Source organism: Rhamphochromis longiceps, linkage group LG17 (genome assembly GCF_057381845.1).
Source record: "Rhamphochromis longiceps isolate RC_006_pf linkage group LG17, R_longiceps_female_GT1.1, whole genome shotgun sequence".
NCBI lineage: Eukaryota > Metazoa > Chordata > Actinopteri > Cichliformes > Cichlidae > Rhamphochromis > Rhamphochromis longiceps.
In genome coordinates, this window is record NC_140573.1 from 32,369,143 (window position 1) to 32,388,968 (window position 19,826).

Consider the following 19,826-nt stretch of genomic DNA (forward strand, 5'->3'; position numbering starts at 1 on the left):
TCCCAGGTTGGAATCTGCCCCGAGGCCCCTGATCTTTCTCCCAGCTTTCTACTCTTCTGTCCACTGTCTTCTCACAACAAAGGGGAAAAGGGCAAAAATGTATTTTGGGGGGGGGAAAAAACAACCTAAACAAGCAACCTGCCCTTGTAGTTCTATGAATCCGTTGCATTCGCACACTTTCAGTATTTTGTATTGAAGTTATAGAATCTGCTTTAATCCTTGTTTGTTTTTATTTTCATATCACCTTAAATATGATAAATGCTGTACAAATATTATATATTATTATGTAAGTATATATCATTTAAAGCATGTGTTTGGTGCATTTTATTGACAGTTAGTGACTAGTGTGGTTTTCCTGAAGTTGAATGGCACACAACAAATATCTTAAAACCTGTCATATATAACGTGAAATCAACCATCTGCATTACATCAGAACATGAATTGTAATGTTGCCTGTTTTTCTACAGCAGCAGCAGCAACATCCATGTAATTTCTCAGAGGCTATAATATGCCTGATCTCAACTGTAACCCAAGACCTTATTTACTTAGCAGACAGAAAATAGCCAGCTAGTGTGTGTGTGTGACTGCGTGTGTTAATACCTCTACACACACACACAATACACTGCAGCACTACATGTGTTTTTGGCTTAGATAGATAGATAGATAGATAGATAGATAGATAGATAGATAGATAGATAGATAGATAGATAGATAGATAGATAGATAGATAGATAGATAGATAGATATTGTACAATGTCAGGCTCCTATCAGTACAGCTACATTATCAGTCATATAATGTTATTGGAGATAAGAGAGGAAAGAAGTTCTTCTTTGCCCCACATTATCTATTTTCTGTCATGCACCTTTCCGCCTGACTTTCAGGCACATCCGTTTATAATCGCTTAACCAAACGCAGGAAGTAATGGTCGCACACACTGACTCACAAACACACTGGTAGCATTTAAGGATAAGCAGGAACACAGTGTAGGGGTTTAGGCTGTACTCCTGCTGTCACTGTGATGAGGAGAGGAGAGAGTGTTTTCTTGCAAATCTTGATTTTTTTTAAACCTCTTCTTCCGGTAGGATTACCTCCAATTACCTCTCCTTCTCTCTTTCTTGCTCCCTTTCTTCTCTCCTTCCTGTTTACTCCAGCCCTGCTCTCATTCTCCATTTTTATCCCACCTGCTGCGTCAGTCTCTCTCCCCTGTCCATTTCTCCTGTGATGTGGCAGTAAGACAGTATCATTATTTTGACTTGCAGCGGGGAGTGGGTAATGTGTAGGCCGATCTGCCTCTCTAATTCCTGCTATTTGTATCAATTTGTAGTGGCACACGTGCTCGTTCACACAACAGTGGGCCTCGTGGGAGCGTGTGACATGCATTGACATTGTTGTTTGTGATAGTGGCTATTAATTAGCAAGAGTGGCAGGTAAGACAAAGAGATAAAGCAAAAAGGAGTTGGGGGGGGGGATCCACGAATTCATGCTTTGGCAAAAGAAAGCATCATTTTCAGGCAGTGTCAACACCTTCATTGGAGCTGCTGCACGTGGTACTTCACTGCAACACCAGCTCTTTGATGCACTATGTACTGACCAGTCACCAGGGCTGTAGTTCAAGGCTGAATACATTCAAATTTTGGAACGAAAAAGAAGGACGTCCGCCTTTTGATGTCGCATCAGCATCAACGTGACAGGAATAGAATACACTTTGCCTTGGATGTGTGACAAGTCGTAATGTATGCCCACTCATTCTTCAGACAGGATGGATAGGCAGATGGTATTGATCCACACACACGCAGACACACACACGCAAACTTCTATATATGAAATAGTTGTCATGCTGTGGTTTTTATGCCAGTTTCTTTTCTGAATCTTCAGTTGGCTATTTTGTAATTAAATGTGTTTTAACTAAATTTTTAGCATCATATAATTAGAATTGAATTCACAGTATTGTTAAAAAAGACAGTACTCCATCCAAGCACTTTGATTCTTTTTAACCATTCTGTTGGAGATTTGCTGCTGTGCTTGGCATCATTGTCTTGTTGCATGACCCATGTAAATGTTATGGCCTCACATTAGAATACTTGTCTGCTCTTGTCTGTAAAAGGACGCTATTGCAGAAGTCTTGCGGTTTGTTCAGATGCAACTTTGCGAACTTAAGCTGTGCTGCCACGTTCCCTTGAACTGAACTGAACTGAACTGAACGCTTGTTCAGTTCAGTCTTTTTCTAATTGTACTGTCATAAACTTTAACCTGTAACATGCTAACTGACCCCTGTAAAGTATGAGATGCAGCTGCATGGTCTGACCTTGGGGTGAATTTGCTGAGACATCCACTCCCTGGAAAAATGCAGCTTTGTGTTTACACACACCTGAATGCTCCAGACCTGCAAACATCTGTTTTTATAGATAATCAATAATTGAAGTGCATTTAATTAGCAGCACCTGACTGCTCCTTACCCTCTTAATTCTTGTGGAAGCAGTGAGAGTGAACTTCAGTCACAGGACTGAAAAAAACCCTCCTTTTTATATGATTGTAATATATAAATTTAGAATGGTCTGAAGTAGCTGCTCTGATCCTGAATTTAGAATTAGTTCCAAAGTGCTAGAAATCTTTTTTTTCCTTATTGCATGACCTTTTCAGAGGCTTTTATTTTTTTTCACAAGGACTAAATGAGGACATCTCAAAACGCTGTGTTATCGACCATTAATTTAGGACCATTATCAGCCATTTTCTGTGATTACTTAGCCAGGAAAGGAGTATTTTCTGTCAGGAATAGCCTTGCTATGATCATTATAGCTTATCAGTGTCAAGCTAGATCTGTGCTAGATGTGCTGTGAGTGTGATACTGTATCTCTATCATTTGGCGAGTGTTAAAATGCTGTTTGTGGGGCTTAGGATTTATCTGCACCACAAACACCATCCAGTGGATTTATCCCTGCCAGTGTCCTTTGAAAGTAGGCCAGGACCATTTATTTGTGTGTTTCATCTGGCACATTCCTGTTGTACCTGCATCTAACCACACAGTGGTAAAAAAGAAAGAGCTGGCGGGTATATGCATGGGAGATTTCTGCATGCCTTTGAGCCGAGCTGTCACAAAATTAGGGCCACAACAAACTAGATTATAGCTCGCCACAATCAATCGCCATATTACAAGACACAGCTAATAAGCTGGCTATGGGAGCAAGCCACAGTGACCCTTTAGCAGATGATATTTACATATGCACAGAAAAAAACCCCAATAAAATATAATAACATATAAGAAAATATGAAAAGTTTATATGGAAAATTTGAAGTAATATTGAGTAAAGGGGAACAATATTAATTACATTTTTTTATAGAACAAAGAAACAATAAAGAGTAGAAATCCTCTTTCATTTTACTTTAATGAAGCAATTTTGTTTTTTGTTGACTTTAATAATTAGGATATTTATTTATTTCTTGCCTTACATTAAAATAGCTATTGATCGCAAACTTGAATTAGCCAGATGCTTTGTATGGTTTGCCAACGAGCTGTCATTCCAGTCTCATATAACACTATGTGAAGGGATGATCCTCTACTCCAGCCCTAATGCTGCACACACACAGTGTCCCACTGCGGTTGGTTTCATGCCAAACCCAACATCACAGCAGGGTTGAAAAGTGCCACTAGCTACTAACCACCTGGTGGTAGGGATTTTTTTTTCTTGCCTCTCGCCTTTATTTAGACAGCACAGCAGAGATAGGCAACGGGGGGGAAAGGGAACAGGGAATGACAAGCAGCAAAGGTCTAGCTGAGTGGGAGTTTATCCTGGGACTCTGAGATAAAGGGCATTTTAGCTCATTTGGTATGCATCTTGACTACCCTACAATCGACCCTAAATCATTACACTTTGTTAATCAATCAGTTTAACAACCTGGTAGCTGCTGCAGGTCGACCAAAAAGTACTTTTTATTGAAGCCATTTTACTGTTTTTAATGGCAGTCAGTTTGAAGCGGCTAAACTAACTGTGATGGCTAAATTCCAAACCTAATGCTACACCCTTAGTCAGTGCACTGTATTACAGCTAAGTCATGGTATTATGGCTTCACTCCAAGCAAATATTGTAACCCCAGCCAGTGTATTATATCGCTGTTCAAAGCCAAATCCCAACTGCTGTCATTCTCTCTTTCACTATCACTCTCTTGATTAGAAGCTCTGCAGCCAGGGATTTGTTTGGGGTTGGAACAAACACATAAGCTCACAGTCAGATCCTGTGTATGCTTATGTGTGTGTGTGAGAGAGAGTAGGAATTAACTGATACCTTCTTGTGTGCAAGTGTGTGTGTATGTGTCAGAAGAGTCTCACAGTCTGCTGGGATGGTGGAGTCCTGGAGGCACCATATGGTCTCCGTGCCGCTCATAGACCTCTCTGTTCTCCTCTTTCGCCTCTCCTCCTTCTTCCTCACTGTCTGCTCTCTTTCACTACACCTCTTTGATCTCACATCCCTCTTCCTCCTCATCTCTGCTCCCCACTGTTTCCCCGTTTTTTCTTGCTCCCTGTATTTCACTTTGTGTCACTCATGTATTTAACTCATTTAACTGTCATGTCTAAACTCTTTTAGCCGTTTTAGCCATTTTTCTTTAACGTTTCTTGATGGTGTAGTGTATCTATTTAGAGTATTTCTGGATTTTGGTCAAACTTGTGGAGTGCATGCTTTTCTAGCTCGTATATTCACCAGGGAATATAAAAGTCCAGATAGATATCTGGGTTGTTACCATACAAGAATTTCGAACTTGATACAGATACCCAGAAAAATACTTAACACCGTTTTCAATACCACAAGGGGGATTGTTTTTAAAGTAATGTGATAGTGGTTTGTGCAAATGCATGCCATGAACCATGCAGCTGGGTTTATTTCTTGTCTTCTGGTGGTTTGGCATCATATTTTCAGATGATCAAATAGAGTTGATAAAGTAGGCTGCCACTGTTTCGGTGTAGTTGCTGATAAACTTTTCTTTCCTTTAATCTGAGACTTTAAGAGAAACATAACACTTTTTAAAGGACAAATAATTGTGTTATCCTGTTAAATTAACATTGCCAGTTACAGCTGAGCAGGCCTGATAATGTTTGTTGCCTAGCTTGCACATTAACTTTATCATTAGCCATAGCTGCTAGCCACTACCTTAATGATAATGGCAGCTAATGTGGGTAATTGCTAATACTTAAACAGCTTGTTAGCGTGTGTGCTGGCCAGGTTGTGATAACGGTTCAATGAAAATGGGGGGAGTTCTGTGCGGCACTGTTGATATCAGCGTTGTTGCAAATAAATATCTAATCCTATAGTAATTTTAGTGTCAGTTAGTATCCGAGTATCAATTTTCCAGACAAAAAGGGTAAAGCATTTAAATACATTTTTGCATTTGATAATTTTATTTGGCACAACAACTGCAGAACACCCACAAGATGTCTGCCACAGCCTCCATCCATCAAGGCCAAAACTAGCAGACGCTGAAGAATACAAACACTTCCCAAAAGTCTCTCTCCATTTTTCTTCTTAATCCATTTTCTGTCCTTTGAACACACCATTCTTCAGCATTTTGCAGTTCGTGCAGAATTATAATGACAATTCAGTGGAAACACGTAGTTTCAAATCCTCCCTGTCAAATTCTAGCTCTGAATGAACTTCTTCAGCAACACGTGGGCTTCATGATTTGATTGTCATTGCTGGCGCTGATGTAATGAAATTCTTACTGCTTTCTACTCTCGATATATCCGTTTCTCAGTAAGTTATATAGTATATGTATGTGTTTGAATTACAGTCTCAGTGGAGAGAGCGGAGGGAGATTCTTTGCTTTGCAAGAGGCATACAGAACAACATTGAAAAAGCAGAGGGAAGACAGGGAAAACACCTGTTTTCAAAGAGTTTGGAAATATTTGTAATGCACATTATGTGCCGATCAAGTGCATTTATCTTAACTGAGAGAGAGCTTTGGCATCAACACAGCGTGCTTCTTTTTAATTCAGTGTAATTGCAAGGAAAGGCTCTGAGACGTTTGATGACAGATAGAATATTTTAGAGGAATTACTATTCCTGAACAGCTTAGAGTAGACCCTACAGCAAATATGCTACTAAAGCTTACGCAGGCATCCGAGTTAAACTGATTTGAATTAAATACGGAGATGAGAGAAGGTTGGAGAAAATGTAAAGTGCAGGTAGAGAGAGAAAGGAAGAGGTATAAGGTGCTGGTATGGAGACAACGAGAAGCTCAGAGGGAGGCATATCTGTTGACTTAGAGTTTCTGTGTGGGTGTTTGGAGGTTCAGACACATAGTGTTGCCCTGTTATTTAGTGTCCTCGGTGTTACACAGCAGTTTGTGGGGGCGTCTTTTTTTTCCCCCCCAGACACCTCAGGACCAATAATACCTTACCTCGCCAACAGGAAGACAAAGATCCCTGTTCTCTTAGTCTCTCTCTTTTGTAAAGCCATTCATTTACAGCATGTGCTCCTTCAGCATGCGCATGATGTAAAACAAAAGAGGAAAGGAGTGCCCTTGTGTTTGCCTATTAGCTGAAAAATTGGCTGGAATCGCTCAGAGAGTGAGAACCATTTGTGCCACTGTCTGCTCCACAACACACACACACACGCATACAGCTGTCCTATCTGTTGCTATGCCACCCGACTTCTGATGGATTTTTGTTTTGACTGAGTGTACGCGCAATATGAGACGAAGGGGGGAAAAAAGAAAAAAGATAATGGGTCCAAAGAGACTTGGATGCAGGGATGGACAGGAATAAAAGGAAGAGGCAAAGGGTGACAGGTGAAAAAAGGAGTGAGATGCAGAAAAAACAAAGACAATAAGTGAAAGGAAAGGAAATCTTGTTTCGGAAAGGAAGCGATAGGGTGAATTAAAGAAAGAAAATATCATATCACTACATCTCACTGGCTGGATTAATACAGTAATGTGGCATTTCTGTGGAAGCCTTGGCACGTGGCCACAGTATGCTCAGTGCCCTTGTCCTTTGAGTGCGCGCATGTCCGTGGGTATGTGTGTGTTCAATCATGCTGGCATGCAAATATTAGCAGCTGTCAAAACAGACAGTGTTCCTCCTTTCATGCATAGTTTGGAGTACAATAGACGTGAATAAAATAGACTGGAGTTGAGTCGGAGAGGAACAGCATGTTTTCCTCTCTTCTTGTTTTTTTTTTTCATAATCTCACTCAATTTTGTCCCTATTAATCTGCTCTTTGTTTTCTTGACTCACCTGGTTTGGCCAAGTAGCAGTGGTAGATAGTGGCGCTAGCTGGGGGAAGGCCAGTGCCCCCGGGGGGGTGGGTGTGGGGGGGCATGACAGAGCACTGCGGCCTTCCTCTGATGGAGGGACGGGACTGTGGAAGCGGTGTCAAGGCGCCATGAATGAGGCTCCCGACAATGTGGTGAATGTGAAAAATCACACCAAATCACCTGAACAGACAGAGAAAAGACAAGTATGACAAACACATCCACAATCCAACCTCAAATCCTGATCCCGAGACCGTATCGCATCGATTTGTTATCTCACGGGTTGCCAAAACCCCCGTGCAAACATGCATGCGCACTCCCATATGCCGTCAGCAGTGAAGGCTAAAGCAGCAGGATACTGTGTGTGTGCGAACACTCATGTTTGTGATACATTAAAAGTGTGCTTTTGCGTTTGCACCTATCCTGGCAAGTGTGCATATTTATGTATGCGCATGCAGTCATCACAAACCACTGGTACATAATAGACATAAATAACACATGTTTTTATTTTGCCTTTAATGCAGACAGACCCCCTAGTGCTAACTGTCTGGCACCGAGAGACAAAGTGTGAATGACACAGAGGGAAAATGGGAAGACAACAGTGAGAGAGAGACAGAGAGATGGATAAATGTAGAATCTGTAAATTACAGCAAAAGTGGGAGGGAAGGAAAAGAAGAGATGAATGGAAAGAATAAACAAGTGTAAGTGTTATTGTGGGGCTACAGAACTACCCTTGAGCAAAGACAGCAAAAGGTGATACAATGCTGCTCATACTCTCTAAAGCTTCAGCTTGGCAAGTCTATGAAAAAAAATCAACAAAACTTTTAGCAAAGGAAACAGTGAAACTATCCTCATTGATTTCCTTATAGAGGCAGCAAATCTGCAGAACCTCCTCATTGCAGAATGCTGCAGAAAACATAATTACATATTATGGTTTTTTTTTTTATATTTATATTGTTAAGTTAAGTTAGGACTATGATAGAGTTCAAAGAAGACTGTCGATCTTCCATATTTGTTAGGTCGGGTCTGTTCTTGGACTTTCTGGCCATTCGTTTCTTGCACATATGTGGTAAAGATGAGATTGGCAAGGCAGCAGCAAGATCCAGAACACAACAGAGGGCATGAGTGAGAACAGATAAACATGAAACATGAAAAGAGGAGCAGGGATGAAGGTGGGCTGAAAGATGACTTTTAGATGTGTTGCGTCTGTACCCTGGTCGAAGCACTAGTAAGTCTTTCCCCCATAAAGATGACATTTGATTTAATTAAAAACCAGTTTTGAAACGGCAGTATATATCGATAAAGACATGATTTAACAACCATTAGAATAGTTTACTGGTTTTTCCAAAAGTAGCTGCATAGACAGTGACCACCCTCACTAACTTCTCATGCAAACCCAGTTATTTTGTTCTATAAGCATGCATGAAATATGACAGGAACCACTCAGTTCAGAAAAAAGCTTAAAGGGTCACTCCTAGTTGGCTTTCAAGGTTAATGCCCCCAACTGGATGTGTAGAATGGACTGAGATCGGCTATAAACTATAAACTTGTCTTTGTGGCCTGTTTGAGTTAGTCATAGAGCTAGATGTGTTGTTGTTTGGACTTGTAACTCTGTAAACTAATTTCAGTACAGTTTACTTTATATAGTACCAATTCAAAGCAACCCTTGCCTTAGGATTTCTACAAAATTAGATAGATAACCACAATAATCAGGCATTCACCGGTAATCAAGCACTTGGTGACAATGGGGAGGAAGAACTCCCTTTTAACAGGAAGAAATCAGAATCAGACTCAGGGAGGGGCAGCCATCTACCATGACCAGCTAGGTGGAAGAGGGGAAGAGAGGAAATGAGAGGAAAAAAGTTTATTGTATCAGTTCAATAGATGGACTGAAAAATGAATGACCTGTGTCAATTACATCACTGTAGTGAAACTTATCTCACATGCTTAAAAACAAAGTTTTCTTGTCACTGTTGAGTAATTGCAGTGAAAATAGGTCTTTACAAGTGGGAAATTACCATAGGAGAAAGCTCTTATGACATGACTGACATGGCACAGTGTTGACTCATAACCCCCCTCCCCCCTGGGCCAATCAGTGTAATTTTGAAAATGCTAGAGTGTGCTGCTGTGAGATGTGCCTTTTTCCCAAAGTGTCATCACAACCCAATCAGCAGTGTGTGAAATATCTCACTAATCAGATTAGGCTGTTGTTCGATGGTTAGCTGTTTGCAGGGAAAACTCAGGCCGACTTTTTCCACACGGTTCATTTCGCTGTCGAGTTGAACAGAGGCAAAGGTGCATTTGCGCATGTGATTTGCACTCATTTGATGATACATGTGCAGCAACTGTTAATTTACACCTGTACTACCTTAAATAGCCATGTTAAGAAAAATAACCCGAGGTAGCTGGAGGATAATGCTGTTGTGTTGTTCAACTTTCTGTGCATGGAGGCTTACTTTGAGAAGTATCGGTCGATCAATGTGCTCTATCAGTCTGCTAATCAGTTGTCAGTATGATAATTGCAATTGGTTGAATATCAATACTAGGGGAGAGGAGAAAAAAGTGGTGGAGTCACTGAATTAGGTGGGATAACGAGGAAAGGAGATATAGTAAGAAGATAGTGATGAAAGGATAAAAAGAAAAATAGAGACAAGGCAGGAAATACCAGAAGGAATAGGGAGGTAAAAATAAGGGCAATGGGTAAAACAGAAGCACATAAAAATTCTTCTGCACCACCTCTTTAGTGTTTTTGCATGTGTATGTGTGGGTTTGAGTTGTCCTATTTGTTGTATCATTATTTTCATTAGTACCTGGCAGACACTGAGGAAAATATAAAGCACTAAACTGATGTTGCGTTTCTTTATTTAGATTCTCTTTTGGTATGTTTTCTTATATTTCCACATTTATTCCTGTTTTTTTTCTTTCTTTGTGACCTTCATTTATTCAGCATTCGTTTCTCTCCTCGTGGCTTTCATTCATTCCCTCTCTTCCTCTCGGTCCCTTTCTCTCCTTAACAAAGGAACAGAGGCATGCACCGAGGATATTCAGCAGATGGATTTCCTGCATGTGATTAAAGTCACATTAGCTCTGCTCTACTGGGAAATTTCAGTTGTTCTTTTTAACTGAGCACATGAGCTTCTTTTGGAAAACTCAGAAGCATTAATGAGCAATGGAGGGAACTTCTGGAAGATTCATCTGTTTGGTTTAAGCTCTAAGCCGCAAATGTTTCATTTTTGATTTTGCTGGTAGGGTGTGACTTGTAAAGCTACATTACCTTGGTTGATACTGTGACTGAGTGATTCAAATTTAAGTCTCTACAATTAATTAACGACTGAAAACTAACAGACTCACCAAAATGTGGGTATTTTTGGGTCCTTGCTTGTCTGAGCCCCCTATACAGCCTCGGCACAGCAGAATTCATATGTATATCATTTGAAGAGTGCATTCTTCAAAGATTTAACTTCATGCTTGTGAACTAATTTTCCATCAGATTGAATATTTCTGTGTGAAATAATTCTTATTTCCTTTTTCACCTTTGGAACTGTAACTGGTGCCTGGGTTTTTATGTTGGCCATTTTTCAGATGATTCATGGCTCTGTTTATGTTTTGATTTATTCAAAGGAGGGAAAACAGTGCTTTTCTTTGCAAGCAAGTAAAACAATGAAATCATTATTTTTTCTAAATGGCTGCAAATACAGTGAAAGGAACTCACATCTGGTTATTAGACAAAGAGCGATTGACATTTTTTTTGGCCTCTCTTTTGCCGTTCATTAGCTTAGTGTTGCCATTTTTAAACTACTTTGGAGGGAGGTACAAATATTTCAGCCGATATTGCCCTTTGGGCATCTTGACTAGTAAATTTAACTTTATTGATCACACTGGCCAATGCTTATTCGTTCTGTTACAACAACAGTGCTGAAGACCTTAAAAGTGGGACAAACTGGGGAATAAATAACAAAACATTGCATTTCATCAGCAAGATCAGTAATAGTCCAGAATTTCACATGTGAAATAACATTTGAATTGTTAAAATTTGCAATTCATTCATGTTAAGCTTTGCCAAAATGTCATCATGTGCCTATGTATGCTGGAACTGATGTATTGAAGGTGTAGCAGAAGGTCACCTTTGCAGCCACGTTACTGGTGATGTGGCATCAAGCCTGCCAGGCTATTCTCAGAAACCTTCTTTTGACCTGGACAGGGGGCACCCAAAATCTACACATGCACCTATGCACGCATTTATATACATACACGTGTAAATACTTGGGTGTCAGAGTGACCCTGCCTATTGAGGAATCACGTAACACCTCCTCCCCTCCTCTCAGCTCCTCTTCTTCCTCTCCTCTTTACATTCTACTTTTGTCACTAACTCTTTGCTGTACTCACTCAGGCTGCAGTTGCATACCGCAGAGACTTTATGCAGGGCAACGTTTGACCACACGCCTTGGGGCAGACACATGAATCAGGCAGATTGTGTTTCTCCTCTCATTTATGGCAGGAGGTTGTTGATAGTGAGGAAGTGAGTTAACTTCATTCATGCTTGACAGGTTTATACTTTGTGATCTTGCTAATCAATTTCCAGGACATGCATATGTGTCCTCCACAAGATTATCAGCTCATGTAACAAAGCAACTTAAAGAATCGGAACAAACCTTGAGTGATGTTTTTACAGTAGCTAGACATGTTTATATTTTGCCATCTTGAGCTCAATCCATCCATGTCTTATGTCTCCATAGCAAATGTGCACAAATGCTTTAGGATGCAGAACAGATGGATAATGTACAACAAAGATACTCAGTGCTACAAGAGGCAGTAAGCAATAAATCAATTCTTTTCTACACTGTGGTCATCTGCAATGAGACAACTTAAACACCTTGACAAGAGCTTTAATCATTCGTGATTTGTCATGTTAGTGGGTTCAGCTGGAGGTCATCCAGTTTCATTTCTATATATCTGTGTGCAAAGGCAGGTGCGTTTATGTCTGTTTGGATGCAGGTGTGTAGATTTTGAGCAAATAGCCAAATTCTTCACTTGAAATAGGGGTGTTAAACATACGGCTCAGGGCATGCAAACCGGCCCACTGGATGTTTTTAAAATAAGAGGGAGGGCATAAATTTTGAGCTTTAAATTGTATTTTAATAAGTTTTACAGCTTTTCTGGCTGATAAAGAGCTCCCACGTGGCCATCCATACTGGACCACAGTAATTAAGCAACAGATAAACTAGTGTACACAATTCTATACATTACATAAATGTAAAGTCAAACTTCTTCATATTGACAGAAAGGAGAGTTTCACCAGCCCGGCACACTCACGATCAAAGAGGGCTGGATGTGGCCCGCCATCTAAAATGAGTTTGACATCCCTGACTTAAAGCCATGCTTTTAAATCTCTTATATACACACAGACATGCATACAAAACTAACAGGGAATACAAAATCATGAAAACACTTGAGTGCAAATACATTGTTAAATGTGCGTGTAACCGTGCAGGTTGCTGACAAAGGCAGAGCCAGGCAGCCAAGCTCCCTAAATCAATTTTTAATGGCTTTGTTACACTGGAGAGGGAAGAGATTGGGGCAACATGGCACACACACACACACGCCTAACCACACGCCAGTAGCTGTACAAAAAGAGCAACGTACTGTATGTGTTGACAGGCACATGGTACAGTTATATGTACAGATATATTATGACACATGCATGTGGGTTTGCAGCCACATGTTGAACATTCATATGAATACCATTCTGTCCAAGAGTTGAATTTCACTGAACATATGCTGTTGATTTTAATAAGTATGGAACCGATATTACACCATGTCAAGGTCAAGGAAAATTCTTTCCAAGACAAAACTTTTTCAGACTTGTGTCCCTCAGCTGTGGATAAACAGAACCTGCTAAAGATGGTCAGTTATGCTTCAGATAGGTTTGGACAGCTGACAGCTATTTTTATTTACACTCATTGTCTTGGTATTGTAACTGTATATTATGTCATGATTTTTTTTGCTTTCTTTACTTTTATTCTGTGTAAATGATCAGTTTTTGCTAATATCACATACAATCTTAGCTAGTCTCATTTTTTTTGAACACCACCCAGATCTGACAGTAGTGCTTAGGAGTAAGAGGCTAAGAGTAAAATTTGTCATTTAGTTAAGTGCATCATTAATATCACCCAGACTCATTAAATCCTTTGCAGCTGATATTATCTAAATCATTTAATGAGTGGTTTCACATAAGCCCCCAGACTGGCCTCAATTGTTAGCCATGTTTCTTAGTAGACATACAAAACTAGTGCAGCCACATAATCCATTAGTTTTATAATTGTTTTCTCTAGAATAATGTCAGAAGGTGTCTGCGTTACTTGGAAAATAGTCTGTTTTCATTCATTTTTATCTAAAGCAGAGAGGCACAAAAGGGTGATGAAACCTCACACCTACTGCATGATCATACAATCACAGTGCAGCTATTGCAAGCTAATCACTCTTACATCACACCATCTGAAAAGAGATTAGAGCCCGTGAAGTGTTATAAAGCAGGTAAAAACAGCAACACACTACCCAGAGACCTCTGAGTGAGAATTAACGCAGTGCCATTTAATGGCATCTATCAAGGGCTCTACATTGATTAATATTACATAAGATATTGTGAAGGTCATGAAAAGAAAGTACTGAAGAAATGTTCAACCAAGTTTCCATTAAACTGTTGGAGCAGTGTAAGATCACAGCATGTAGAAGGGACAGTATAAAAAACAAGTAAGCATAGATCATTTCAAGAATTAAAGCAGGTTTGCTTATATTCTGTACTGTGGTAAAAAAAAATGGTAAATGGCCTGTATTTATATAGCGCTTTACTAGTCCCTAAGGACCCCAAAGCGCTTTACATATCCAGTCATCCACCCATTCACACACACATTCACACACACACACTGGTGATGGCAAGCTACATTGTAGCCACAGCCACCCTGGGGCGCACTGACAGAGGCGAGGCTGCCGGACACTGGCGCCACCGGGCCCTCTGACCACCACCAGTAGGCAACGGGTGAAGTATCTTGCCCAAGGACACAACGACCGAGACTGTCCAAGCCGGGGCTCGAACCGGCAACCTTCCGATTACAAGGCGAACTCCCAACTCTTGAGCCATGATCGCCCCCCCTGTGCATTAAGAAAGGGCTGCAAAAATAGCAGAATGATGTGCAGCGGTTGTGATGTACTGGCAAAAGTCAGACCTGTAGATCATGTGACTTTAGGTTATGCATGAGACTTTTGAGCAAGCAGCATTGTCCAATTGAAACAGTTTTGACTTTATAAGCTTTAGAGCATTTAACTTTAAATCAGGAGGATGGATGGATGGATGGATGGTGTTTTTCACATTAGTTCTTTCACTAATTTGATTGGACTGAATATACACCTTCAGATACTTGTAGCAGTTAGTTTTTACTACATCTGTGGTTGGAGCATTTGGCATATTTACAAAGGCTACAGTGTATTTCCCAAAGGCTGTATCTCAATAGATGATTCATCAGGAGCCTCTTTACCAGCAACAGTTTCTATTAATTTATTTTGCAGTCATTTCAGAGGGAATTTCAGTTTCTTTACTGTTCTCTAACATCATATTATGAGATCTTTAGACCATAATATTTACTGTTCATGCCCACTAAGACATGTTTTATAATATGACAGCCAGGTTTATTCCACAGCACTGCAGCACAGCAATAGTTTTTAAGGTATTTTCACAAAAAGGAAATGAAGGAATATCCTGTTATAGTAAGCATGCCATGAATCATAACTCTCATACTTTTCTACTGCCCACCCCTGCAAGCTTTGGCCCAAAACCACATCCTAGGCATTCCTGTCAATGTGTAGTGTGTGTCCAGGAAACAGCCCGAGGGCTGACGTTTACGGCTTCCACCTCCTCACAGTATGCACTTTTGGCCCCGTCTAGAATTCCCATATGTTTCAAGAAAAACACAAATGTAATTTTCTTTTTTTCTGCAGTGTACTTTGTTTGACATTATAAATATTAAATTCCAGTCAAAAAAAAGAAGAAATGAATGAGTGGGGTGAACACCGTCAACCAGACTTACCTTTTGACCAAATATCTCGGACAGCACGAGCTTTATGGCTTTCTGCAATCAGCCATTCGTCCAAAAATATTATTTAAAAAAAAAAGAAAGAAATAAAGCTCAAAAATTTCTGACTGGACAAAAAAAATGAAGAAAAGCTGTCACCACTACAACTAAGAAAATCCATACATTCAAGATCCTGGTCAGATGAATAATGTAAGATTAATCCTTCTCTCTGAATAAAGACAATTCCTCCAGCTTCCCTTCAACCCACCGATAAATTGTGAAGGGATGGATTGTGTAAAAAAAAAAAAGATGAGGATTTTAGAAAAAAAACAGAGGTAAAGAAAGGCTTAGAGGAACAAGAGGAGGTAAGAGAGGCTAAGGTCCTCAGAGGGAGAGGGATGGAGATAGTTAATCCTTTTCTTAGGATCTGTTCCGTATATGAATGATATGTCCAGCGCTGTCCTGCTCGTTAGCTTGCGTGTTGCCGTGTGTCTGAGAGGCGTGAGTATGTGTGAAAAAGAGAGAGACGGTGTGTGTGTGTGTGTGTGTGTGTGTCTGAGAGAGATAGAAAGAGAGGCAACAGCGTTAGGTTGCTGGCGTCATGCGCTACCCCTTCTGTGTCGCTATGTTTGTGATTCCTGCACTCAGCACGCGTCGGAGCGTGTGTGTGTGTTTATCCATGCATGTACACTTGAGGGTTGTCTTTCCGGTGCGCCTTTGTTAGACTGTGTGTGTGTGTGTCTCGATACTCCCACCTCCCCCGTTTTTCTTTACGGTACGTGTGTGTAGCCGTGCATGTGGCAGGAGAATGTACGTGTGTGCGTGTGTGTGTGTGTCTTGTCAAATATAGTAACATTAGTGTATGCTGCCTCTGTCTGCCTGCAGCTCTCCCACTGTGACAGAGAGAAGAAGAGGGAGGTGGAATACAGAGTGCGTGATAATACGAACGAGTGAAAGCTGAAGGAGAGATAAGGGAAAATACAGAGCAACAGAGTGAGGAGAAACTAGAGAGTGGAGTGGAAGGCATTGGGAGAAATGTGAAAGAGGGTGCAAAAAATAAATAAATAAGGAAGCTAGGTAGGAGAAAAGGGAGGCAGAAGACACGGTGGGATGAGGTTGATGGAAGGGGGACGGGAAGAAAGATTTGAGAGAGAAAGCTGTGGCAGTGGAGCGAGGGAGGATGCGAGAAAGAGAGAGAGAGAGAGGGAGGGATCAGCTGATTTCAGTAAAGATGAGAATCTCCCTCTGCCACATGGGCTTTTCTCCTCCCTCGATTTTTTTTCCTCCTCACGTCTCCCTCTCTCAGCTTTCATTTTCATCCTATTCCCTGTGGCAGCTCTCGTAACGGCTGTGTTTGTGTGTGTGCATGTGGCTGTATGAGCACATGCACTGGTGTGTGTGTCCTTGTTTACATCTCACGGACAGAACTGTGATCCTCATGAGATAAAGCAGTCCATTTTTAGGTAAATTAGATAGATTAAACTAGATAGGTTTATGCATGCCTGTGCAGTGTTTTGTGAATAATTGTGAGAAGCGTTTTGGTGGAAGATATCATTGACAAGTTTAAGACAGGTGTTAGTAAGACAGTATGTGGTTTGTAAAGCGGGAGTAGGGTATGAACTGGTGGGGCGACTGTGTGTTTGTTTGCACACAGCATATAACTACTTGGCTGCTTCCTTACATGGCTTGAATCATAGCTCTCTCACACATACACACACACATTGTGCTGTTAATGAGCATGTGAATCGCTTGGCTCAGATTCAGTGTTCAAATGAGAGACTAGTTGTTTCCATAAGAAACTGAACCAAAATCGCTCATGAGCCAAGCGTCTTTTTCTCTCTCTTTCACTAAAGGGACTGGCATTGTTAACAGAGGGGGGTTTTCATCCTCTCTTTCTTTTCCACATGCTGGAAGCCACCGATGACTGATTTTTACTGTTTTTATTTGGCAAATATGGCCAATAGAGCTGGGCGATATAAGATTTTTTCATATCACGATATGTTTTTTTCATTTCAGGCGATAACGATATCTATCACGATATAAGCCAAATAACTATATTTGTAAGATTTAAATGTGCCGTTGCTCACAAGTAAAATGTGAAATAATCAGCAGCTTGTTTTTATTTAAATATTTATTTCCCATAATAAGTTCAACAGGGTAGATGTACTTAAGGAACATGAGACTTTTTCAGATAAATAAAGGCAAATATTGCAAACTACACAAAAGGCAGCCGCTAAAGCGTTTAAGTTTCAAAATAGAACAAACGAAACAGACTAAATTGTCAATTCCACTTAGAAACAAAATATTAATTCTAAAAATAAATCTTAGTTTGTTTTACAGAAGAACAGACAAAACTGACTAACTTTTGTCAATATCAAATAAACTGAGAACTAAAAGGAAATTCTCAATCTCTCCTTGTTGTATAGCTGAGCTTTTCAAACAGTTGTAACAGTTACTTTAGTCTGACAAAAGCCGAATGACGAATTAGCGCTTCCAGTCAGAGACTGAGGCTACGTCCACACGTACACGGGTATTTTTGAAAACGGAGATTTTCCGTTTTCGTTTTAAAAAATAATCCCGTCCACACATAAAGGCAGAAATGAAGGAAAACGCTGCTATGAACATGCCAAAGCAGCAGGTGGCGCTAGATTCCTAACCGTGCAGAAATGTTGGCCAATCAGAAGTCTAGAAGCCTCGGTGGGAAAAAGTAAACAAAGCTGCGGCATAGAAGCAGAACCGAGTCGTATGTGTGGACGGACAGTAACTGTGTGTATATGTAAGCATTTAAACACTGCAGAGTAGAATTAACAGTAACAGTATTGTAGAAATCCATTTCACCGAAACAATAACGTGGCGCACAGTGTGACGCATGCACCAGTTTATTGTATTTCCAGACTTGCTTTCGGCACAATTTACAGTGCACCCTACTCTGTTTTTTGTCAGACTTGAAATAGCCGAAATACCTTCACACAACGGAACTTCTATGGCTCTTCCGTTCGACAATCTCTCCGGCATTGGAACCATCATCTGTTTTCTCTTCGGTCACGCTCGGTTGATTTTTCTAGTCGGCACACTCATTTCCTCCATTACGTGCTGGCTCCATTACCCGCTGGCTGCTTCCCAAACAAACACACGTGCGGCTTGGCACTTGTGCTGTATGCAACAAGTCACGCGACGTGACGCTGCGGCTGTGATTGGTTCGGCTCTGCGCTACTTAATTTGGATTGGCTGACCTTTTTTTTTTTTTTTTTTTTTTTTTTAAGAGGACAAGAGCGGCGAGGTCTATCGCGATAGCTTAATTTCTCTATCGAGTAAAAGTTATATCGCGATACATATCGTTATCGTTCTATCGCCCAGCTCTAATGGCCAAAATAGATATTATACACCAACCAGACCAGACCAGACATCAGAGATGATCCTTAACTTTGACCTTTCCGGGAACAAATGGTCTAAAATTTCATGTTGAAGCTGCACCTGTCTTTGGATATTTCCAATAGAGCCCAGTTGATACAGGATTTTTAATACTGATGCTAATACCAATGCACTGATACTGATATTTGGTTATTCAAAAACCTGATATTCCAATACTGACCAATGATTTTTTTTTATTTCAGACACATGAAATATAAAAAGAGTTCCCTAACACTTATGTGTACTTATTGAGTTTAGTTTTTAGGCTCTGCAGACTCTTGGCCTTTGGTGGGCAAACTAGCTAATATGAGCTGATAATATCATCCCTCTAATGAAAAGAGTAGGCTCCAATTAGCAACATTCGAATAACTGTGCAATGCAAAGGACTGTGGAATATAAAGCTGATATCAAGTGCATGGGGCCACTCTGTGACATTTTTACAGTGTTAGACCTCACTCATACAGGCCTAGAGACCAATAAACAAACCCCTGATAAGCTCCAGTTCTGTAATCTCCACCTGGTTGGTGAGTTGTTGCTGGGCGTGGCTAGATGAAATTGGTGGGAAAAAAATGCACCAAAAAAACTCGTTTTGATTGCTTTAGTCTTTAGCAGATTTCCACAGATTGGTGTTTCATATGTAAGATATTGACTTGAGTGCAAGTAGTCGCCAACTACTCGCCGACTGACAGTTAAAATGAAAAGTGTGACGCAAACCGAAAACAGAGGCTGTTTGCCTTCAAGGTAAAAGTCGCACTCTTTAAAATTCTAGGTCTGTGTGACTGTTGCCTTATGCAGCTCCTCAAAGCATTTGAACATCTTCCAGCTTCTTATGATCTTGTTATTTTACAGCTTCAGTAAAAGTTTGCAGCATTCCTGATAAGGTAACTTTGAACTTGGCACATAGTTAGCCACTATCTGGTGAACATACTGATTATTAAGCAGCTAGCGTGCCCAACATTTCCCTTAGATGGTAAAGACCAGAGCAGAATTTAAGGAGGGCGATTATTTTATTTTGAAAGGACATCTATCAGGTGGACAGAAAGACTTTTCCAACTGAGTGCAAATGTTTGTACCATTTAAGATGTAAGTGTAAATACACATCTATTTGT

At 40.4% G+C, this 19,826-nt stretch overlaps 2 protein-coding genes across 3 annotated transcripts in view; one reads left to right on the top strand and one right to left on the bottom strand.

The window, feature by feature from the left end:
- The window catches only part of lrtm2a (leucine rich repeat transmembrane protein 2a), a 28,158-nt gene extending 12,240 nt beyond the window's left edge, over window positions 1-15,918 (bottom strand). The window contains exons 1-2 of the mRNA XM_085386371.1: window positions 15,322-15,918; window positions 7,224-7,423 (exon numbers count right to left, since the gene is read on the bottom strand). Of these exons, the coding sequence (XP_085242497.1) occupies window positions 7,224-7,308 (85 nt within the window). The 5' untranslated portion in view covers window positions 7,309-7,423; window positions 15,322-15,918. The remainder of the gene's footprint in view (window positions 1-7,223; window positions 7,424-15,321) is intronic.
- cacna2d4a (calcium channel, voltage-dependent, alpha 2/delta subunit 4a) overlaps window positions 1-19,826 on the top strand; it is a 98,650-nt gene that overhangs the window by 44,304 nt on the left and 34,520 nt on the right. The window lies entirely within an intron of this gene.